General features: G+C 36.3%; 1 protein-coding gene across 3 annotated transcripts in view; it reads right to left on the bottom strand.

Annotated features, from left to right (window-relative positions):
• The window catches only part of GLRA3 (glycine receptor alpha 3), an 89,246-nt gene that overhangs the window by 23,555 nt on the left and 39,918 nt on the right, over nucleotides 1-25,773 (bottom strand). For all 3 annotated transcript variants that reach the window (XM_027676695.1, XM_027676697.1, XM_027676696.1), the window contains exons 4-6: nucleotides 13,546-13,769; nucleotides 10,605-10,687; nucleotides 382-519 (exon numbers count right to left, since the gene is read on the bottom strand). In XM_027676695.1, coding sequence (XP_027532496.1) covers nucleotides 382-519; nucleotides 10,605-10,687; nucleotides 13,546-13,769 — 445 coding nt within the window. The remainder of the gene's footprint in view (nucleotides 1-381; nucleotides 520-10,604; nucleotides 10,688-13,545; nucleotides 13,770-25,773) is intronic.

Below are 25,773 nucleotides of genomic sequence, written 5' to 3'. Positions count from 1 at the left end.
CCCTGTGTCCCTTTTTCCTGACTGAGCCAGGCTATGACTAGTGTGCAGCATATGGACCTTTGTATTTCAGTAGTGTTTCAGATCCACAGTGTAAGTGTGGTCATGGCACTTGCTGAAAAAAATAAAACTCCTGACTGAACTGCTTCTGAATTATTTCAACTATATATTTTCTTAAGGTAACTAAAATACAAGTTTGGTCAGTCTTAAGTAGTTTTGTTTTGTTTGCCAGTTATTTAAGTTATCCTGCACAATGCACCTGTACTTTTTAATGTTCTTTGGAGTTCAGTGAGAACATTTAAAAAAATATCCCAGCTATGACATTTATTATAACAAAAAATATTAAATGTCTTTCCTGTTGTAATCACTAATATGCTCTCCTACCTGTATTATAATGCTTGGTGCAGTAACATAAATCCTTTTCTTCTTTCAATAGAAACTGTGGTAGAGTGAGACCTTCGGCTACTTGAACTGCTCCCTTTTCTTGCCACTCAAAAATGAGATCATTCATTGTGTATCCAACTAAAAAAAAGGAAAAAAGCAAATAAACTGTAAGACAGCGGCAAACTTTGAAAAGCAGGAATGTACCAAACTATAATGTTTTAAGTAAATGTCATAAAAAGGAAGTAATACAGCTCGTACCTGTTAATCCTGGATTATTATCTGCCATTCTATACAATATTGAACAAGAGAAAAAAAGAAAAAGGCTGTCTTATGAACCTCTTTTTAAATCTTAATAATCAGGTAGCCTATTAATGGATTAAACAAAAGAATCTAAATTAGCTAAACCTCCAGGTCTCTTGGGTGTTTGGGAACATCTTACCCTCCCCAAATCATGAAGGATAAAATAGACCCTTCACACTCAGATCTCTTCCTCCTTCTACTAGAGATGAAATGGTGGATTGTCAGAGCTGTTTTTATGGATTTATGTCAATTTGAATTGTTAGGTGAAAATTCTTCAAAAAATGCAAATTTTTGCAGTAGTAGTAGTTAAATTGAAAAATTGCTTTTCTCTGAAACTGAAACAACACACGGGAAAGCAATTCATTGTAATCTTCTCATACGAACTGTCTGTGACACATAATGATATTAAAAAGCATTCAGTTTTAATATTCCTGCACTTATCCATACCTCCTGCATGTGTGTATAAGATTAAATATAACAGCAAAAGCCATAGCAATCAAGGGCCAGACTTTGCAAAGGACAAGTCCTTTTTCCTTCTATTTTCATCTCTCAGATGAATATTTGCATGGGATATCATTGGGGAAAATATCCCTACTTCCTCTGAATATATTAACTTTCCAGGATATCCCTGATATTTTATTCTAATTTTTTTCTGAAAAAATTTTATCTGTTTGTTACAACTGGAAGAAAAAAAGGTTTTCTTTTCTCATTCAGGTTTCATTAAGACTTTCTCAGAATCTAATAGATATGGACAACGTGATATTTTAAGACTGAAATCTAAAACTATATAGCTTCTGTTGTCGTAACAGATTGAATGACAAGGGTACACATATACCAGAAGGAACCAAAAAGAAAAGGGAGCAATATTTTCATCTAATTTATATAGCTTTCAGCTTCTTTGCAATATTTCCTTTCTACTTCAGTCTGATGTTAAAGAGCTGCTGAAGATAACCTACTTATAACTGCAAAATCTTTTAACCTTTCAATCTCAAACTACTGTTTAAAGTGTATTGTTCGGAATTTACTAAGAGTAACTGTTTGCCCACAAATACTGATATTTTGAGTTCCAGTGAAGAAAATAACATTGTTATGTGAGCATATATCTTACCCCTGTTATATTCAATTACTTCATTACTCTTTGAATACAACTATAAATGCCATTCAGTCATACATAATGACCTGATCTGCTGACCTGAAATCTTCAATACACTTCATCTTTTCTGATCTGTCTATGTTGAATGAACCTAGAAGGTAAGAATTAGTGTTTACAAATTTTAAAATGCTTTGGACACTTCCGCCTTCTAGATTCTTGATGTTCCTTTTGAGAAGAACCTTTACAGAAGGTATTCACAGGGACTCAGGCTGACTTTTGGTTTACTTTGATATTTTGTTAGGGATGGGTGAATATGCTAAAATGAGACCATATCCTTTTAAATAAGTATTTAATTAAGATCAAACATTACTCAAGTAATACAATCATACATCAATTGTGCAAGGAGACATTTTTCTATCTTATTGATTGCATGATATTCCATAAACACAGTCTAAAAATTCACTATTAAATGCCATAAACTATGAAAAGTCAGATGTATATATCTTACCAAACTTTGCATGAATTCAAACAAAAAGCAGTCATGTGTAAAGCAGATTATCATTTGAAGCATGTAGATTATAGCCAGAGGTGATGTCCCCCTAAATAAAACTCATTGAACTGGCAAGAAACAACTGCTGCATCAAAATGTGTTTCATTAAATCAGATTCATTCATCTCTAATGTATGCTTTTAATTTTGATTATCCAGCCTGTCCACTAATTCATCAAGTAAAAATAATAAAAATTTAAAAAATATCGGTGTATTCAAAATACTGATGTAGTAATTAATTTTTGTCATATTTACATTTTAAATACCGAAATATAGCTTTAGCATTCAATACTGTAACTTCAGTTTTGTGAGTCAAGGTCATAGTTATAACATAAATGTGTCTTATAATATAAAGGACTTAATGGAGATGTGAGAGATGTGAGTTTACGTTATACCAAATAAATTTAAAATAGTATAATGTTTCCACTAGGTATGTTAAATTAACTTGAATTAGATATCAATTAAATTTATGGCCCTTTGTTAAATGGGAAATACATGGCCCTATCAAATGTGTTTACTGAATTATAGAAATCTGAAGTCTTGTACTAGTCCCGTAACTGGGGAAGTAAGAAAATAGAAATTATGCAAATTTACTGAACCATTTGATAACACAAATTTGTCTCTAAAACTTCTCTAGTGATCAGTGTTAACAAGGAGAGGTATTCTTGATTTTACAACTGAAAATATTTCATTATTTGGTATAGTTCCAAATGAATTGATGATCTCTATTTTTTTCCAACCACTACATCATTCTTTCTTCTGTTATTATCAGTGGCTGGGAAATACAGTGTTATATAGGAAAGTCCTACTGGTTACATTTTATTGTTGAAAAAAGGACAGCCAGTCACTAGCTTAGGTAGTATATGAGGGTGCTGATCACTTTTAGTTGCTGATGCGAAATGTGAACCTTTTATTCTACGTGAACAGCTGAAAGCAATGTTCATCTAGCATGGTCTACAGGACCAGGCCAACCTAAACTAAATCAGGTGGGTTAGTAAAGACTTCTGTCATTGAAATGCAGTGTGCTAGGGTTTGGGTTTGCAGGGCAGGGATGCATGAAGGTTAAGAAAAGAAGTAGAGCTGCCAAACTGTTTTTTTATGGGACACAAACCAGCTACTGTGGCTGAAGAGTGCAGTTTTCAATGTATTTACTTTTGTCTGGCTACTGTGCAGCTACTTGCTCTTACTTAATTCTAAAAAGATATCACTAATCACACAAAATCTAAGTGGTGTAATCATAGGACTAGAAAGAAAGGACAGAATAAAGAACATTATTATGTTGAACATGGGTGTTCAGAAGTTACAGGACTGGTTAGATTACATTAATACTCTTCTGACCAAAGGTCTGAGGTCTTGCACATCTAAAGTGCAAAAAACAGGTGGTAAATAGTTGGTAATTATGTGACAAAAATATCATCCAGGGAGGAGAAGGTTGCCAGAGGGAGTATTTCTCAGTAACACTCAAGAACTGTGTGAATGCATGGAACTGTAGCCTCTGTGCAAACAGCTCTCTTAAAGAGACAAGTAATTTTTAAGCAGCTGAAGTCATTCCTGGTAATTAGCTGGATAAGCATATACTGGCAGACTGAGAGCTCTGCCTGAGGTGACTATGAAAAACTGGCAAATCAAGTAGAAATTAGAATTATCTGGAAGGGAAGAGGGCCTGAAACAACTGGGAATCTTGGATTTGGCCTACAGAAATTTTACTTCAGAAAATGATCTGCCAGAGTTGGTGGTAAGCATGGCAAAATAAAAGTAAAACTCTGAGTGGTCACACTTACAGAGGGAGAAGCTGGAAAAATTAAGGCCTTGATAAAAAGTGGTTTTCAGGACTTGTGCCTGGGATAGTTGATGCAGGATTTTTAATATCTAGACAACAAACAAAATGAACAAATAGGGTTCCATTTGAACCGCATCTATCCACATGGCTCTACAGAATGTATTGGAACTAAGCTATATCAGTTGCATACATGCATGCTGTACTGGGACGGAGTTGTGATGATATTTTTGGTCTGTGTTTGGCCTTAGCCACCTGCAGTAGTTTATAGTTCTCCCTGCCAAGTTCACTGATAAAACAGTAAATTTGTCCTTGGAGGGAGAACTTCTGTATAAACTGTTTTAATTGGTCTTTTGTGATTGGTTAATGGCTCGTCAAGGGCATTTGGAGGAGAGAGTGATGATGAAGTGAGGAAGGCTTGCCCCCAGACTCAATTAAGAAAGACCCCCAAGACACGCTATGCATGCATGAAGGGATTTCCAAAGTTCTCGCGCATGCGCAGAAGAGGTGCACTTACATAACCAAGAGGGTGGATTTGAGCACCCCTGACAGGGCGGTAGTGGCCACACCTCCCTGGGCAGGTGTGCTCAATGAATTGTATAAAAGCAGACACGTTTTCCGTGGTGGGTGCTGGCTCTACACGAAGGACCAAGTTGCTTTTAGCGGGAATGTCTGCTGAAGTGGGAGCCTGCCAATCCTTTGGAAAATGCAGCTGCTGCAGAGGGCCTTATAAGAAATTAGAGTGGGTAAGACTATTTTATAAGTGACACCTGGGTGAGTAGGGTGTCGTGCCTTCCTCTTTAGGTTCTTTTTGTTCATTTTTCCCCCTTCCTAATCCCTTTCTTTTGAGTGCCTGTTTTTCCCTATTATCCACTTTTTGTAATAAATAGTTGCTTTGTTACATAGCAGCGGTGTCTAGTTTTTTCTCGTTCCAGTATATCCTCGAACCTCTCCCTAATACACATGCTAAGAGCAGGAAGATTTTATCTTAGCTAATTCAGTATCAATGGTAGGTACTAAAAGCCCATTATCTCATAGGCAAGGCAGTGACCATACAAGAAGTTTGTCTTGATGATTATTGAAGTGTCTAACATCTCTTCTCCTGCTTCTCCAAGGACTACATCGTTACAGAAAAATGAAGTTTGTTATTCCAGGCAAACAATGCACCTGCACCTTCAGAGACTCCACACCTCTGAAGTGTCATTGTCTTCCCAATACCAAGATAATTCCTTTTTTATATGTGCTGACACAGTCTTATTTGCTAAGTTAATTCATTTTAATTACCTTTAGCATGGCATTCCAAGTCACAAGGAACAAAATTTTTGAGCAAACTTGGGACAAGGCTAAATACCAATATATCTTGTAAATTTTCTGCTCTTTCTGTTTTATTACAGGAAGGCTATGCTTCCCTTGTGTCATTACAATCCCTACAGGTATATTGAGACCCAACTCTTTTCCTCATGTTCAAGAAACAAATACATAAATGGCATGAAACAACTGAGCAAAATATCTAGTGTTTTTGTAAAAGAGAGTTTGGTTCAACTACAGAATTTATTTTTTAATTTTTAATCTCAGTGATTTATCTAAATTCCATTCTCATTTATTTAATTTTTAAAAGTAAGGTACAGGCCCAAAAGTAAGATTGGATTTAGTCAGCAAACCAAGCCATTCTTTAGGTATCCAGCTGATGCAATGACGACAGTCATGTTGACTAGAGTTATTTCACTCCTCTTCTGTTAGGCATCACAGCAGTTTGCCTCCAGAATAGGCTGCTTGGACATTACTGTTCCTAAGAGCATGACAGATATTTGAATTGTGCCTTAAATTCCAGGCAACATAGCGGGGGGAAGATATGACAGAGCTAACAAATCTGGTTTTGGCTTGAGGTTAGAACAAATTCTTCTACCATATGCACTAAAAATATTAGCTTCAAAAATCAGCTGTGATTCACTTCAAGGCTAAATTTATGCTGGAGCTCCAGGAAAGCAGGATTCTATGCAATGTACTTCTGAATTGCTTTGCAAAGGGTCTGCCTCTTGCACTGCCCTCTAAGTCATTCTGGGAATTATAGGTTTATCCCTCTTGGCCTGAATTTCAGAGAAGAATAACATTTCAGCCTCAGCACACTAGCACCTCTCTCAAAGCTAATATTCCTTGCTGGAGTGTGCAGATTTTCAGCTGTCAGTTTTATATTAGTTTCTGTATGTTCAGCAGCAGTTGTACAATTACTGCTGCCCTTTCATCCTGTGTTGGTCAGGAGCTGAAGGCTACAAGCATCTTGATCTTTGTAGCTATGTGTCAGGTCTCATTTCAGATAGGCATGATAGGCTGAGTTACCCATCTGCAGAGTGGAAACCACAGGATGAATTGTTGATAATTTTTGTGCTACTGAAATGGGAAGGAGAGAAGTGGTATGTTTTCTACATTTTCTGGCACAGGCAGACACTGACCTGGTCTGTCCATAATTTCTGTCATTCAGGTAGAGACCTGAGGTTTCCTGGCAGATAAGAAATATGCTCCTGTTCTTTTATCTTATGGTGTCTTTGTGCTGTTGTGGGAAAGGAACAATGTGCACATCATTTTCTGTAATGCATTAGTTTGTACCACTGCAGCTTGCCTACACTTCTTTCCGCTTGTACAATTTAGAGGTTGGTGGGAAAGAAATTGTGCAACTCAGCATCATGTAGTATGGAATGAATTTTCTTTAACAATCCAAAAGACAAGAGTATTATTGCTTAGAAAGACTAAAAAGCCTTCAAAAATCAAAAGAGAAAATAAAAAGACCATTGTTTAATTTAATAATAAGCATCAAAATAAAATTATGCAGTAAGCAGGTGCTTTTCATAGTATAATTCTTCTTTTGTAACTGAGATATTATTTTCATTATTTTTTGAGAATTCAGGAATACTAAATGTCACATAAAGTTATAATTGTAATATATGAATAAAGGAATGCTGTGAGGTAAAAGTGAAACTTAAAAAAGAGAGACAACAAGCTCTAGCACATGAAAGAAAAACATTTCTTTCCTGGGAGACAGACCACAGAAATAAATATGTATCTAGCTGACATTTCTTTGTATCTTATTCAAGCAGAATAAAATTAAAATTATCTCACATGCCTATAGGCTGCCCTAGCGTAAGGCAAAGAAATGTAAAAGGGTTTATTTCAGATATGCATTTTCATTTACTTTCTTTCTAAGATACAAAAGCAGCTTATTCTAGTTGCTGAGGAACCATTTGCTAAAATAAATCCTCTAAAAATAGAAGTCATTTCCACTTAAATATTTTTCAGTCCCCTCATGATATAAGTGAATTACTTTTACCAGGGGCAAATATAGCTACTTAGACTGACCTTGGAAAAAACAGAGTCAGGTAAAAATAAAAATATCATTTGTGAAGAAAAGCTATAAATGAATTTTCCTCTTAGACCTTTCTATGCTGGAGTAAGAGTATCAATATTGAAGTATTTTACTGAAGTATCTAGTACTAAAAGAAATAATTATTTAAAGCAGAGGCAAAACGCATCATCTCTCTAGGTAACTGTCAGTCCTTGCAACCTGGTGGTAAGATGAGTAATAAAAAGATGAGTGATTTAGTCTAATTTTCTTAATGACAGATACAAGAGCAAGGCTTTCAAGATCAGATACATTTTAAAGAAACTATGAGATAAGTGGGCCTTGTAAATTCATAATTGTGCAATGTTCAACCAAACTTGGCACTTAGTGGAAAAAACAGCAATGATCACCACTTTAAAAAGAAACATCTGGAAGCATGGCTACTGCTGTTTTGCTTCTGCAAACACTTTGATTTTTAAACCACAGACTGATGGTGAGATCATTTACTCAGGACATGAGAGGACTGTGCTCTCAGTTTTGAAACAAATGTCTTCCACTTCCCCAGACAGGGCAATAACCAGGGTTACGGCTTTGATTCCTCTGTTTACATTGTCTCACTGTGCACCATAAAATGCAAGCTAGACAGCCACAAGAGAGTATGACACTGTGGCCTAGAAATTAGAGGTGCTTGGATGGATTCAGGCTCTCAGGGTTATGTCAGTTCATACCTCAGGAGATTTGACGGGAAAATGCCGAATGCACCCAAGTCCTTTTTTCTTCTGTAATTTTAAATAGAACTGAATGCCTTTTCTTAGCCAGAGACTCTGGAATTTGAATGTTTCTGCTCACCCTTTTCAAAGTATTGCAAATTGGGTAGAGTTCACACTTATATAAGCTTTTTTTTTTCTTTTTAACCTAGTTACTCTCCTGCATAGCACGTAGATATTTTTTGTAAACTTCCAATTTGTCTATTTCCTTTCCTGTCCTTCCTGTACAGAGAAACAGGCTATGGACAGGTGAGTTCCTGCTCTTGAATGCCTAGGATCTTGGAACGTAGGTCACTGTACCTATCTGCTTTGGATCTGTCCCAAAATAATTTTGGGGAACTCCTACCTTGCTCTTGCAAACCCAAGTGGTTATTCCCTATCAGGCATGTAAGCATAGCCACATGCTGCAAAATTTTCTACCTCATGCCACCTTCTTTTTCCATAGTCTGTTTTTTACTGTCTCAAGTTACAGGTAGAATAGAATTAGACAAGGCAATATGGGGAAAGCTTTATTACTTGTAACTTTCTTATGAAATCAAATTTGATCTTTCTCTTTAAGTAGAAGACTTTGAAGCACTCATTTGTATTTTGTTCAGCTCTTCTTTTGTGAGCATTACCTCTCTCAACTATGTCAATGTGCAGCTGGGAATTTACTCCCACTGAATTGAATGATTAAAAACAAGACTACAGTGAAAAATGTTCTGCTGAAAAAGACAGTAGAACATCTACAGAGCTATTCAGCTAATAAGTGTTGGTTCCCTACGGTGCAGTTTGGGGGAATTGTGGGCTCCCGCAAGGTTTCTATAAAGCAAACCAGATGCCTGTTTGTTCAAGAATGCTCAATTGTTGCCTGACCTGTCCTCACAATTGCATAAAGAGAGGTAAAAAGCAGCTCAGTTTTATGAAGTTGTTACTGCAAAAATTCCATAACTTTTTAAAACATTTTTTAAAGTATACCTTCTGCTTGTTCAAACATTATGACACTTCCTCTTTGAAGCATAATTATATACAATGAATATCCCAGCCACCTGCATGTATTCTGATACAACTCCCTCGTATTAACCTTTTGTTTAGTCACTTTAATTATGCAAGCAACATAGGTTATTACTAGGATCATCTACCTGGGTTGACCATGGAGTTTTGCTCAAATCTTGGATATATATAATATTTTCCTAAATTCCTTGACATTTGCTGCAAATCTCTCAATTTTTGTCAAGAAAATTTCTGCTGTCAGATTCAGCCATTGCCCTCATATTGAAAGGCTGCTTCATAATGTTGCCATCTATCCATTACAATAAAAGATAGATCTGGCTTTTATGCTCAATCTGCAATTTTTTATAAAAGCATATCACTATTCATACATTGAACAATTCTGACATACTGACTGATAGATAATTACCTCTCCCTCCCCTAAGATGCTACTTTGCTCCAGTAAAAGAAGAAAAAATCCAAGAAATACTTTAATCAAATTATGTGTGTTGTGTTTCTCATCTATAATATGCTTCAAATAATCCAGTATGTTCATTCTATATGCAGATTTTTTAAAAAATACTTTGAAATATTTACAGTTACTAAAATTGTAAATCTAGATCATTTAGATGGATACTTCCTAATATGTTTTGCCCCTGTCGCTAATTTTCACAAATTTCAGATTACTGGAATCCTTCAAAGAATGCTTTACTTTATTGTATTTTTGTTCTTTGCATCACTGGGAGGATTTTTCCACTAGGAATCTCTTCCAAAGTCCTCTCATTTTAAGGGAAATGGCAATTTCCAAATACTCATATCACAAGGAAGATGAAAATTTAATGCATATCTGTGTCTTTCCCCTCATAGGTCCTCTGTTAGCTCAGATCATAACATCAGAGAGAAGAGTTTATTTGTCCTTTTGTGAGTTTGTGTATGTGCCTTGAAATAGCATAGCTGCTTTACACTTTCCATTCGCTTTGATGAAGCAAGATATCAAGGAAGATGATAAGTACAATATATAATAGGTTAGAAAATGTTAATTTTATTTTACATAAAATCACATAAATCACTTCATTAAGTTATTCTCATGTTTCTTTTATGCTCTCCCATATTATTCTCCTCCTGCATGTGTGAACACGGGGAAGACTTATGGTGAAATCCTATATGCAGAAATTTTGTGTGAAGGTAAACTGTCACTGGGTATTTAAGTTTAGTGATAACATCAGATTTACAGAAAACTGTTGATTATCAGTGCAAATAAGGATGAAAATATCTCTTCCTCTGAAAATCATGTATATTTCAGAGATTCTTTTGATAAAATAGAAGATTCATTTTGGAAATTTATTTTTGTACCACTACAAGGGATTTTTCTACCTCCTGCATAGTTGTAATCCTTGCAAAAGTATTTATTGGATAATACATTACACAAACTTACAGCTTTCCAGCTGCATTATACATGTTTGCACATCCATTGGAAAATTTTTGAGATCCATCGGACAGGACAGTATTAAAGTCAACCTGAAAGAACACAAAACCCCATTAAAAATATACCACCAAAATGCCATAGAACTGCACAGGAAGAATGCATGAATACATTAGAAATAAATAGAAATAGAACAAGTTTTCATTAGAAAGCTCTCAAAAAGGATGCATACTAGCTGAACCCATTTAACTCACTTAGCTTAGTATGATAATATGGAAAAAAAATATTACAGACTTTCAGAAAAACAAGTTTTTCAGTAGGGTGGCCTAACTTTATGAGAAGTCTAAAGGAATGCAGCAACAGCGTGACTTTTTGTACTACAGCAGAGTTATTGTACTGTTTCAGTATTTCAAATCCTTGACATAAAATTTACCCAAATCTGCAAGAATTTCATAACATATGTCAGCCGCAAATCATGGTGGCAAAGTAATTTGTGTGGTGTTGTCCTAAAATAAGGTACTTAAAATGTCAACACAAAGGTTTAAGATAGCATTTTATGATTTGGATGGTAAAATGAAATATGCCTGTAATTTTGAACTGCAGTTGTGTTTTATGTTAGTCCTGATACTTCCTGTGAAATACTTCGCAACCTATGGGCAAAAGAGGTATTTTTACATTTTATATAAATACAATAATTTATCTTCAGAGTGATACTTCTCAATGAGAAAGAAGAACATAAGAGATAAAGGCACATGTTTTCCCTCACTGGCCATTTTTAGGTATCCATTCATCAGTCATGGACATTACTGTACTGTCATTAGTCAGTTTAGTTGATAGAATGTCCTACAAAAACCTGAGGAACTTGAATTCAAGACCTGACATATAAGGCTTTTCTAGCATGGGAATGCTCTAATCTTCCTCTCTGAAACCCATTCCCCTGTTTTTGGCATTGGGGTTAAAGGGAAGTGGGCAGTAGGTGGCAAGTATGGCTGTATATTATGTATTTTTTTTTTTGCTGACCAAACCTTCTCGATTCAGTCTTTCTATAATTTCTGTTTAGCCTGCAAGTGACAGAGCTGCAGGGTAAGAGACTGAGAAGGGAAGTCAGATCCAGGCTCTATTCCCATGCTAATAAAAACAGTTCCTAATGCAAAATCTGACTAGTAGGCTGGTAACACAGCAAGTCATCTGGAGAAGAGGCACCTGGATTTTATGCTTCAGTAAATAGTTTAGTATTTTGCATTAAGTATTCATTGAAATAGGCACTGTAACCTTCCATTATTTTCTTGTCTAAATTGTTCAAATACAATTAGGGGAGGAGACATTAAGGAATGAAAGAAATAAGCAAATTTAGAAAACTTCTTTTTTTTCTTTTAATATCAACACATTAGCAATTAGCATGTCTCCTCTTATCAAAGCTTAACTGACTGAAATGCACAAAACAATTGAACTACATGCCAATGGTATGATTTTAAATTTGTTTCAGAAATTGCAACAGTCCTTAATTAAATCATGGCAACATAAACTTTCTGGCTTCATAAGAAACACAGGAACCATCTGGTATCTGCTTTCATCACATTCAGTGTTTTCTTTTGTAATTTAATATTATAATATTTCTCATGTTTGAGTTTTTTCCTCCATTTCACCTGGGCACAAACTTGATCTGAATTCTATAGAAGTTGCAATCCAAACTTGCCTCAGTTGAGCGATGGGGTCTATACCCTGTGTTGTAAGTATCCGAAAGGAGTAGGGCAAGGGGGACGAGCTACTTGATTAGAGTGGAACAGCTGCCAATGCCTCTTGGAGTGACTTAGACAGTCTGGAGATAATTGATTTAGATCTACTTTCTACTTGAATCCAGAGAAGGAATCCTTTTAACTTTCTTTACATCTGTTTCTGGTGACAGAATACAGGTTGTGACACTGAAGACTCACTATGTTCCTAGAGCAGCAGACGAACCTCCTTTTGAATATGAAATCCTCATAAGAATTTTCACCCAATCCTTTCTCCCTGTGTAAGCTTGAAAAGGTGCTGCCCACTTGCCTTGGAGGGAGGGAGGAAAGAGGCTGTCTTGCCACTGATACATCCATACAAATCACAAACGTTTGCTTTTTTTCTGGTATACAAACTATTCCTGATATATCTTCAAAGAGTCTGATTACCTGTTAATTAAGTGTCATAAAAGCGTGCAAAGTAAAACACTAAGTGGACAATAGTATATTTATTTTGAAAAGTGTAACATTTTGCACTGCTTCAATACCAAATCTATACCATGTCTAGTGGGCCATTAGCATATTTATATCCAATATGTTTCTCATTAGATTGAGTTTTTGAAGACAGTGGTAAAATGCCTACTGATGTCTGTATCTGTATCAATAAGAGTGGTAAGAATAGAAGAGAAATGAACTATGATAACTAGATTTTGTCAATACTTATGATTGCTGCTTATAGCTTCTTAAACCTTTTCAAAAGTTTGCTTTCCACTTTTCTCTCCAACTCCAGCAGTAAGTGACTAATCTTTAAATGTCATACTTCCTCAAACAGGTCATGTTTCAATGTTGAAGTGCAACCGCAATATGCAAAAAGGTGAAAGAGAAATAATGTTTGATTGTCATGACATTGGAGGCTACAGACTGTGAAACTCATACATAGGTCAACACAGATTATAATACTACAGTATTGCTTGCTCTGTGCAGTGTCCTAGTTCCTCTAGGCTCAGTGCTTGTACTTTAAAACGGGAAAGATACTTTTCTTATTACTTGTACTATGTGCATGCCTAATGAAGGATCATTTTTAAATTTAGTATTAACAATGAACAGTAATGTTGACAAGTTCTATGTTCAAAACTCACAGGTGATACTTCCGCATGACTAGGAACTGAATATATCTTTTAGCAATTCTTAGGTATACTTTTGAGCCTCTACCTGAAGAAATAATTTGATTAGAGACTCACCTGATGGAATAAAGTACATTTCCATTTTTGAAAATCCGCAACAACTTATTATCTGTTGTAACTTCATGAAAGTTGGCACCTTTTTCATTAGCAAAGAACAAATCAGGTTTCCAAATTGAATCCAGCATGGATGGATCTAAATCTAAAGAGTCATCTGGATATTCACTGTATGCAAGGCGTGGATCATTCCAATTCTGACGGAGAAAGATGTTCACTCGGTAATCCTGAATGAAAGAGAAAACAAGCAAAGCTTTATCAAGCATAGAGATTTAGCTTTTATTTCATTTCTTAGCCATGTAATCCCCTGTCCATCTGTGGATGACAACAGAATTACTTAGCTGAGTGCCAGAATGACACCTATTTATATTAGTGGGGACACAATGGATAAGAATAACGATGCATTTCAGGACAATTGAAAAATCCCAAAATAAGGACATCCCACCTCCATGTACAGTTCATAAAATTCCATGTAACTCTATCCCTACCACAACTTTGTCTTGAAATCAAAATGAGAAGCATAAGAGTTTTATGGAGTTACCTTTTTCTGCCCAACTCCTGGCAAGGGCATTCCCACTTCCCTCTCTTTGTCAGTGAGAACCTGTCCCACTGTAAGGGAAGTTAAATTAATTTCTTTTTCTCTCTCTAATCCTTACATATTTTAGAAACCACTAGGCTTTCTTTGCCTCAGTTTGCTATTGAAAACTGTATGAGCAGTAACTTGCCATACAGCAGTCTGAGGAGGACACATGTTCCTCCTCTGTTCGAATACGGTGGAGATCATATAAGTCCTTATGAAAAATTAGCTTAGTTACATGTGGAGGTACAGACAATCCTGTCTTAATCAAGGGTGCTTTTATAGAGAAGACAAGTGGAGTGTTTCAAACTTCTGGAATTCCTTTTGGAGCTGTATATACTTTCTGTCAGAGATGTTGTATTTATGGCTGCACACTTAAAACTTTACCACTCAGAAAAATGAAAATATTTGTTATTAAATAAAAGTGAATATTAGCATCTCATTATGTTGTAGTTAAAACTAAGACTGAGCATAAGGCCATAGGAACTATATTTTATTGGTCATAATATAATTTTCCTCATTATTTGAACTGCACTAATGAAAAAAGAAAAAATAAAAAAGAAACAAAAACATATTAGTGGGAGAGGGGAAAGGGGACTGGTTGTCAGACCTTACATGACATTTCTGAATGTAACAGAAGTAAAAACATCACTTCTTTATGGTTAAAAAGGGAAATGAAAATTAATTTTAATAAGAATACTTTTTGAGTCAGAGTGGGAAATGAAGTGTGCAGGGCTGAGCAATACAATTTGGCCAATAACTAAGGGTACTAGTTATTACGGGTTAGAATAACTAGTTAAAACCTCACTGGTGTAGAAAACCGGTGTTGTATCAATATTAATCTTAGGAAACTTGGAACATGCAGCCATACAGTTGTGAGAATCAAGCCAACAACAGGAACCTCAATATGCAACATTTACTCATGAGAAACAGTTTTCCATATATGCAGCATCCTGCTAGTTTTGTCAATTTAATTACTCATCTTGAATAAGGGTAGTTAAATATGCAAAAACATGCTTACGAAGCGTTTGTTGTTTGTAATGAAAAAATACTGCACATTTTATAGAGAAAGTCCCAGTAGAGGATTTTTTATTCACATAAGCTTATAAATTTTCAAGACAAAGCAATTAGGTGGAAAACTACACCTGGAGAATGAAATTAATTCAAATTACTGCTCTCAGCAGACAGGAAAAAGGCTCTCTAGCCAAATGGAAGCATGCAACATGAAATGCTGTGTGGAAGAAACGTAGGATTTGTTAATCAGCTGTTTTAAAAATATAAAAATAGTTAATTAATTTGTTAAACACATACACCCCAACCTCCTTCAGGAAAGAACTGAAAGACATTTCCTTTCTTTTTCATCATGGGTAATGTAATGACAGCCTCAAGAGCCATACAAAGTTCTTATGAGAAGCTGTTAGTATTTTTCATAATTAGCAGCATGGCATGATGAAAACAGGGCCAGGCATTTGTACTTTAGAGATGTAGAAACAAGCTTCTGTTTTTTGTTTGTTTCTAAAGTAAGTCAAAATGCTTAGACAAGCTTGTGCTTCAGTGTTCATAGAACTGAATTTTTGGTCTTTTCTAAAGAGGGTGTAATAACCACTGAAATACCCTTATTTCTTTGCATGATATCCCAAACACCATGTAGTACCAGTTCCCTTTCCAGATTCATGTATAAAATCAAAAGGACAGAAAGAAGCAGGATGTGGGAGCAGTGACGGCTCTCCTGCCTTTCTCAGCATGGGAAATCCTTGCACTAAGGAAACACTTGCTCTAAACCTGGGGTACTGGGTGGGAGCACTGCAGCTCTCAGGACTTTATCTGCACTTCAGCCCAACCCAAGCTCTACGTTTTAATTTATAACCTAAGGTATGTCTATTTACTTTATTTTTCTCAGTAGAATCTGAACAGTTTATGAATGGGATTAGCCGTAGAGTAATCATACGTGTAAAACAAAACAGGTGATAAATGCATAGCAGAAAGTTAAAATGAAAAAGGAAAATGGAGGAAGACAAATAATGGAATCTTTTCAAGGTTATATTAAGTTGTTCTATATGTCAGTTTGAATAAAGTTTATTGGTTTAAATTGTTTCCAGCTCTTAAGATGAAAAAAGTCCTGGTTAAATTTCTCATTGAAGCAATTGAAGCTATTTTTCATCGTTCCTTGAAAAGTCTGACTTAAATTGGCTCTCATTATTCACTGAAAAAAATTCTAATCTATCAAAAGAAAAGAGATATATTTGACTGCTATTTTATGAAGGACAAGTATTCATCATCTCAGTTTATAATTGCACATTATGAACACAAGGTTTAATTGCTTTAAACAAGTAGGGTTGTTTGACGCAAACACAGACACCAGAACCAAACTGCCTGAATTGACTTTTCATCCTACAGGAGGCTTGCTATTCTGATGTGCTATTTGCCCAAAAGGGTGACTCGTAATTCAAGTAACTGTGACAGGGAGGTTCCCTGAGGGGAGAGAGAAATCATTTAAGTTGTAGTGATTTCCAAAGCCTTGCTTGTAACCTTAAGGCTGCCATTGTCTGAACAGCTGCTGTACCCTGGTTCTACAGAGCAAAGCTGCTTATGGGTCTGCACTTGCTTCACCATACCTCAAAACCCTTTAGCCACAGGGTGAACTTTCATAGAGGCTCAGGATACTGTTCATCTTCTTCATAAGGCTCAATGAAATAAAAATTGGAGATCAGGTATTTGCTCTTTGCTGCCAATGCTGAGGCTGAGGCCATTAGGGACTCCAGTACTAACATTTTGATTAGCAATTTCTGGCACACAGTGAAATCTGACACGCTTAGAGAATATTTTGATTTCTACTTCATGATACTTGTACAGATACAGCTATATTACCATAACATACTGATGCCTTAGAATTTTTAGGATTTTTAGCTTTTTGTAGATTTTAATGTAGCTGGAGTTTTCCTTCACTTTAGACCATCACTTTCTCACAGTTTGTGTGCCACATTCCTGAAGCCTCAGCTTAACCATTTTTTGACTCTCTTTTCAAGGCAATAGATTTTAGCAAGGACATTCCATTGGTATGTGCACCTGGACCGGAATAGCAAGAGATAAGGTAGACAAAACAAGATAGAAGGTTGAAGGCCCTTGGAGGGGCTCCAGTGGGGCAGTTCTGAGGGTGGTACTTGGGCAAAAGGGTCTTAGGATTGCATGTCTTCATTAGATATGATAATTACTAAAAGACATAAAAGTGTAAGAATTCTCTATGTGGGCATGTGCGTTTGTACTCCATGGCCAGAAGGCCTTCATTAAAAGAGCTGCTCTCTATCATATCTAATATTACCTGAAGAGTCCTTTTCTCCTGTTTTTTTTAGGCAACATACAGAATAGAACTTTATGGAAACATTTGCACAAATCCTCAAGATATTAATTACCTAACTCTATTTCTTTAAGACATTTTAATATGCACTGCATCCTTCTAGATCTGAGACAAAGATTCCAAAAGATGCCTCTCATTTGAACATTGAACATCACCTGCTCTCATAATTGCATGCTGTTATTTGAACTGTCATCAAAATTTCGTGCATAAATTAGAGAACCCTATCTGTTGCCATTCCAAATACTATTTTGACTAATTTTGACTAATATATCCTTCTAAGTGAAATTTACACTTGTCTTTTGCATAATATAGTCAAATGATTCTTCCTTCATTTGTTATAACTCACTGTAAAATTTTAACAAGGAAATCTTACAGACTTTTGAAGAACACTGTTAAGAGTGAATGTAAGTCACTATAAACAATATTGTTCTCGTGGGGAACTTTTTTTTAATCTGTTAACTATGGCTCTCTCTTGTAATGAAAGCTCATTCTCACTACTGTACAAGAAAAGCTACTATGTTGAACACATTAATTGTTTTAATTTTTACTGGTGAGATTTTCTAAACTTACTGTCTCAGTCTCCGAAAAACATGCAACTTGACATGCTTTTTATTGCTGTCTTGATTGGTATAATTAGACAGGATGCACTGTGGCATAGTAGTACTTCGTGGTAATAACATCTTTCTATTTTGAATTTATGCACTGATCTTAAGCACTATGGCTGCACTTTAGGTAACTAATTACTTTGGGTAAATTGATGCAGTTTTCTTAGTTTTCCTTTACATAGCTGAAAATTTCAGACTGGACCAAAAACTATTCAGCTAATTATTTCAATATGCCTTTGATGAAAGGTCTCTAGTATAGAAATTCAAATATTTAAATTTAAGTAAGCCACTCAAATTAACGAATAATAACGAATAATTTTCCATGCAGGTTGCCAATGCCATTGCATCAAAATATGAAAATCTTGACATTCACACTGACATTTGAAAAATAAAACTATAGTTCATGTAATCTGAAGGATTCACTTTTATTTCCTCATGCTTAATAGTTGGAATTCAATTGTTACTGATATTATTTATGGTGAAGCCTCATCTCTAGTCGTGCCTGTTCCAAAGAATATGCAGAAGAAGGTGCAGAAAAGGACGATAGAGGAGTGGACAGGATAGCCAGTTCTGTGAGAGCAGATAGGAAATTTGGATTTCTTTAAACTGATAATGTAAAGAACTTGTATTATGATTGAATTGATTACTTGATTGTCACTTGTAAATATATCAAAAGCTAAATACTAGAGGGAGAAAACATTTTAAATCTAAGGACAAGAATATCCTTCCTTAACTATCAATAAATTTAGGCTGAACTGAGATGGTTTCTCTTTTTGGTTATCATGCTAATAAACTGGTGATATTTTCATTGGTGTGATTTATTATAGCAAATAAGGGGACTCTTTATTTTTTATTACATTTTGCTCTATTACTGGATTACTGTGTAGAGTTCTGGTGTTTCCAGCATAAGAAGGGCATGGAAATGTTGAAGCAAGTCCAGAAGAGGGCCATGAAGTTGATAAGAGAACTGGAGCACCTCTGCTACAGAGACAGGCTGAGAAAATTGGGGCTGTTCACCTGGAGAAGGGAAGGTTGTGTGGAGACCTTACAGCAACCTTCCAGCGTCTGAGGGAAGCCTACAGGGAAGCCAGAGAGGGACTCTTGAACAGGAACTATAGTCACAGGGCAAGGAGTAATGGCTACAAATTGAGAGAGGGAAAATTTAGGTTAGATACTAGGAAGAAATTTTTTACTGTGAGGGTGGTGAGACACTGAAACAGGTAACCCAGAGAGGTTGTGGATGCTCCAAACCCTGATAGTGTTCAAAGCCAGGTTGGATAAGGCCTAGAACAACCCGGTCTAATGAGAGGAGTTCCTGCCCATGGCATGGGGTTTGAGATCTTCAAGGTCCATTCCAACCCCTTTAACATTCTATGATTCTATGATTACAGGCCTGAACGGCATCCAGAATAGCGCATATGTCTGTGCTGTATGGTAGTTCAATTAGTGAGTGAAAACCAATTACAACAAGTTCCATGCTCCATCATTAACTGTAACTCATTAATCTGTCAAAGATTTACCGTAGTAGCTAAAGAGAAATTAAATGTGATTTAAATCAATTGCTGAGTACTTAACCTTAATTGGCACATCAAGTCTGTGTCAGAGTACCAAGGTTTGACTAATGCCAAACATGCCTGACAACATGCTTTTCTGTATGAAGAGCTGCAGGGCATTCACTACAAGAAGCAATGTAGGTAGACTGTTGATTATGATAAAGAATTTGTCTGACACAGAGAATCCTTCCTGGTGATCTGTCGTTGGATATTTCCATAGATAGAATCTCTCTTTCCAAAACTGTTGCTAAGCATGACCTTATTGCTCTGATTCTGGAATTAGGAACCCATAGAGAGGCTGAGAGCAATTGCAGTACTGCACCACCCCCTCAGTAAGAGCAACTTTGTGAATTTTCCAGAACCACGATTCCTCCCTCAGAAAGCAATGTCTTCATCGATGGGCCTCAGAAGAAAGCCTTCCTCTTGCAATTTTTGTTTCTAATCCTGCGACTCCTGCAATTTTGCTGCATTAGGGAAAATATTAAGATCCATACATGAAGACATGGAAAACTTTCCTGTCTAGTCCTGCCTCAAATTAGTTGGCTAAGCACTTTGTTGGTGATTAGGATCTCCAGATTTCATCCCTTGAAGGTTGAGGATGAGCAGTAAGGCCTGTTCAGTTCCTGGATAAAAGCTCTAATTCTAGACTAGTTCGAAAATTATAGGTGGTCCTACTCCCTCCGTTAAGTAGGACAGGCCAGATGGTTTGGAGATTTGGGTGAGGACTAACTTGCCTCTAATCTCAGGAAGCCTTAGGAAATTATTTGAGCTATTCAGAAAAGACTGTAGATGGATTTGGATTAACAGCTCCTCTGAGGAGCAGATTTTAAGGTGTGCATTGATATTTTTAATATTTCTGGGGTTTTTTTTTCCCAATTTTTGGGGAGTTTTAGTTTGGTTTTGTTTTGTTTTTCATACATTTCTGAACTACCAGGTATCCTGGTGGGTGTCCTGTGAATGGTTTGGTTAAACTTTTATTTCGATTCTGCCTAATTCAGAGTTTGAGTCCGATAACTGTCCAGCAGTACTAATATTGAAGTCAATAAAACTAGAACTTACTTAGAAAGAACTGGCTACAACTAGTACTTCTGAATTGCTACCTGTAATATCAGATTTCTCAGACTTCCTTACAAAATCAAAATTCAAAGTTCAGCAAATAAATTTATACACTACTGTACCAAGTGCTCTTCCTGAGCGTGTCACCTGCTTTTCATAACCTTGGATTCTGAAGTGAAATTGGCTTCTGCTAACATTCTGCCTGGGACAGACGAATGTTGCTCATTTTCTTTTCTTCTGAGATGAGTAATAGCTCATTTGCCATCACTTTGAATGGTTTGGAGGATGACAACTCTTCTGCAACTACTCCGGTTCAGTCTTTGCCTTACTAAAAGTTGTTATTCAACCCATAGCTAAAAGAAGAAGAATATAGTTAGCAGTTTCTGAGAGAACTCCTTGATTTTTACCTCTTTTACCCCCTTGTCTTTACTACAAAACATCCAAAATCAGTTGAATTTGACAATACAATACAATATCTGGTTATTTTCCATAGGTCTTAGGGTGAAAACATTGCAAATGAACATATTTAGTTAATTTTAGTGTTGAATTATTTTGCTGAGTTTATTTTCAGTAGCAATACCAGATTTTAGTTTCTCTGCTCACAAATAATCATCAAAAGTCAAAAGTAGTTAATATCTAGGATATTTATTCTGAAGAATATTAAACATAGTACTGACATACTGTATAATAATGTTTGTCACAGTTCCTACTGCACATCCTAGAATATTTATTAATTAAAGACTCAATATACTACCTCCATATTTAATGGCAGATGTGTGTTCCCAACTCCTAATGCATTACACTAAAATCACATTTTGCAACTTGTTCAGAATAATTGCTTTTTAAGCTTTAGCTCAGGGGCTTTAAAAATGTTTACACTTTCAAGCAGTAATAAAAAGGATTAGATGAAAATGGACATGACAATTACATGAACAAACAACATGCACCAAGCCTCTGCCTTCATTGGTCCTTGCCAGTGTTCTCAGTTGAAAAAAGAGCCTGGTCTATTTTCTGGAAAAAATGATATGTCTCTGAAAAAGTTTTTGCTCCAACAGCAGAAGGTACTTCTTGCTAAGTGAAAAGTTAAGTTTTTCTGAGATCATTCATTTGTTCCCATAATTTTTTTCTGCCATATATTCCATGTTGTTATCAATGCCTTTTGTATGTTAGCACTTAGAATATAACTAGTTTCAGTTAGTGACTGAATTGGCTATTAGTAGAAAACTTTACTGAAAACGTGTATTTGAAATCATCCTCTGTTTCATCTGCTCAGGGAAATACAACCAAATTAGATCCAATACAAATTTGGGAATCCCATATTAATTTTGCCTGCTGCTTTCCTTGTGTTGGTAGGCAAATATGACATTGCCTAGAATAGCGTAAATAAGATAAAATAAAAGGTAAAACCAAACTAGCTCAAGTCCAGAAGCAGGGCCTGCTAACTCCCTCAGTTTAAACTGCTAAAATGGGCTATGAGAAGGAACACATCTCTACTTCAAACAAACTTGGTCAGATACAAGTTGACTTTAAATTTACTGATATGCACGAAATGCACCAAGAGGTCTATCAGGAAAATAATGTTGTTTTAGAGGTTTTACAATGATGCCATGGCAACACATAAAATTTAATGTGGATTTGAACTGTACCAGTGGGGAGAAAGGGAACAATTTGTTTTTCCAGACAAAGACATCATCTAGTGGGACTTGAAAAGCCCTGAGATATTTTGCCTTTTGGTTGCTGGTTCAAAAAGATGCATGTCTCCTGCAATTCTGTGATATGTCTACCACCCTAGATAACCCAGGGACTCTAAGGGATTATTATGGCCACACTAAATGCACTTGGACAACTAAATAAAACTTTAACAGATACAAATTCCATTCAGTATCCATTTGCTAACCTGTTCCTTTCATAAGGAAAATAACATTGTGAACAGTGCACGTGGGTCCAGATGAGTAACAAGGGATAAAGAAGAAATGTCGAGCTCATGGGCTTCCACTAGGTCCATGATGAAGGGGGTGGAAATAGAGGTTACTCATTGAAAAGCAAATCTAACCTTATTCTGATAGATCTCAAGTCCTGTAGTTCATAATACTACAGTAATACCAGAACAGTAGTCACAGACACAAATCTGAAATATTTTCTCTATGTTTTCCCAAGCAAGGAAACAGTCTTGTTACCCCGTAAGATCTAGTTTAAATATTTAAAAATGAAAGTAAAACTATCCAAAATTAATGAGATAATTAACCAAAGTACAAACATATACTTTGAAAACTATTGTTACACATGCATGTAGTATATATTATATCATTTTGTCAAGACATGCAAATCATGAATTTTATATATTCAGTTTTCTGAAACTGTAGAGTAACCAGTTTCATAATATTCACAAAAATAAGGAAAAATATATTGCAAACAAGGGAGCTAATAATGACTGACTAGAATCATCAAATTTTCAGTGTTCTATCCCTTCAATACTACCAGGAGTCAAGTAGCTAAACCCTTATTCAATTTAAATCTTCTAAAAGAAGATAGAGGAACTAAAAGAAGATTGTGAGAGATCCCGCATATTGTAGCTCACAATGTTTGTGGATGGAAAGCAGACTAGAAATCTTCTTTAGCTAATCCTGTTATGCCAATAAATTAGCTTTCATATGTTCCTATACATTTACATTCTGGAAATCCATTAACCGAAAAGGAAATCTAGTGACTGAATGAGCAGGCAATGTAAAGGCTTTTATAAAGACTTCTTACATTTTAAAACAAGGGAATAAATTCAGATATTCCAGAAGTGCTTTTGAAGATTATTGTTTTCATTAAAATCAGGTAAAGAAGAAATAGTGAATATCTACTTTTTCTCAGTTCTGTGTGTCCAATATATTTGCTTTCAATTCATCTGCAATATCTTCATGATCATGATAAAGTTTTAGCTCAGTATCTGTTCACACTGCTTTGGTTTCTGACAAGAAATACTTTGAGGAGGCAGCTGCCTTTTTTTTTGTGTGTTGTTATTGTTGTTTTGTTTTGTTTTGCTTGGGGTTTTTTGGTTTGGTTTGGGTTTTGGGTTTTGTTTTTGTTTGGTTTGGGGATTTTTTTTATTTGGTTGGTTTTTTGGTTTGTTTTTTTCTGGGAAAGAAAATATGGGATTAAATTTGTTCTTAGGCAGAATTAAATTTTAAGCCTTGATGCTTGCAATTTGGGATATTTCTGAACTGTGGAGAAGGCTGCAGCTTGTTTAGGCTGAGGTAGAGATAGTTTACCTCACAGTGGCTAGTATGAGGCTATGTTTGGACTTATGATGAACACAGGGTTGATAATATAGAGGTGTTTTTTGTTATTTCTGAGCAGTGTTTCCACAGAGCCAAAGACTTTTCTGCTTTCCGTACTGCTATGCTGGCAAAGAGACTGGAGGTGCATGGGAGGTTGGGAAGAGACAGAGCAAGGACAGCCAACACCCAGTGAACAAAGAGACATTCCATACCATCTGGTGTCATGCTCAGTATATATGGGGGAGAGAGGGAAAGGAGTAAGGGAGACATTTGGAGTGATGATGTCTTCCCAGGTAACCATTACACATGATGGACCTGTCTTTCCTGATGATGGCTGAACATCTGCCTGCCCATGGGAAGTAGTGAATTAATTCCTTATTTTGATTTGCTTGCATGTGCGGCTTTTGCTTTCCCTATTAAACTGTCTTTATCTCCACTCAAAAGTTTTCTAGCTTTAACCCTTCCAATTCTCTCCCTGATTCCACTGATGGAGGAGTGAGAGAGTGGCTGTGTGGTACTTGTTTGCTGGCTGGGGTTAAATCATGATGAGGGATTTTTGTTGTCTTTGCAGTGCCAAAAGCACTTGGATGAAGTTGTTGAGAAATTCAAAGCCTCTGCAAGCTGGAGCACTAGACGCAGAGGAGCAGAGAAGCTGTGAGTTGGGATTACCTGAAGTTTGGAGAGTGGGAAGAAGGTGACAATCTGCACATCCCTGTTTAGAGACACCTGTCTGGCAAATCTAAATGGCAGGGTTGCACTTCCTGGGTAAGGTGGATAAGTAGCTGAAGGGACAAAGGGAGGTACTTGGGAGTGAGAGTAGACACGGAACCCAATTTCTCTGCTGTAGGAGATGGCTGCTGCTGCTAAGATCCATGTAATAAGTGAGATTCTGAAGTCATAAGGATTATTTTGTGCAGTTGAAGAAATGAAACCGTCCGAGAGATGCTGAGTTTTATTTTTGTGTAAATTGGTATTAGAATCTAGAAGGATTTAGGAAAAGAAAAAAGAAAGAGATCTGGCACCATTGTTATATTGGCAGTAATGACATTGGACGGGGCATTAAAAATGCATATCAGACCACACTTTCTGTGATCATATTAGCTTTTAAACAAAATTAAAGCCTGATTCAGAAGTCTCATATTACTTCTTGTTCTACCAGCTGTTGATGACCATAATTAATAACATGCTGTGTATTCTCTATGGAAAAGGAAAAAGACTATGTAAAAAACATATCCTTACAAGCTCCTTTGATAAAATATATAATTTTATTGTTTAATTTTAAAGTATTAAAAAACATTTTCAACTTTTTTTTTAATATATGATTTAGGATATATCTCTGTACTTTGGGAATATGTATTGGGTTTATGTGGCACATTTAGGTAGTGGGAGGGGGTGGCTTCTCTGAGAAGCTGCTAGAAGCTTCCCCCATGTCCTACCGAACCAATGCCAGCTGGCTCCAGGACAGACCCTCCACTGACCAAGGCTGAGCCAATCAGGAATGAGAGTAACACCTCTGTGATAACATATTTAAGACGGAAAAAGAAAAACTTAGGGGGTAGATGAAATTGCAGCCAGAGAAGAGCGGAGCATGTGAACAACTCTGCAGAAGGTCAGTGCAGAAGGTCAGTGCAGAAGGTCAGTGCAGAAGAAGGGGCAGGAGGTGCTCCAGTGCCAGAGTTGAGGTTCCCCTGAAGTCCATAGTGCAGACCATGGTGAGGCAGCTGTGCCCCTGCAGCCCATGGAGGACCATGAGGGAGCAGAGATCCACCTGCAGCCCATGGAGGAGACCCACACAGGAGCAGGTGGATGCCCAGATGAG

The sequence above is a fragment of the Neopelma chrysocephalum genome, unplaced genomic scaffold, assembly GCF_003984885.1.
Source record: "Neopelma chrysocephalum unplaced genomic scaffold, ASM398488v2 Primary Assembly neopelma1_42, whole genome shotgun sequence".
Classification (NCBI taxonomy): Eukaryota; Metazoa; Chordata; class Aves; order Passeriformes; family Pipridae; genus Neopelma; species Neopelma chrysocephalum.
This window is presented reverse-complemented; position numbering and strand designations above follow the sequence as displayed.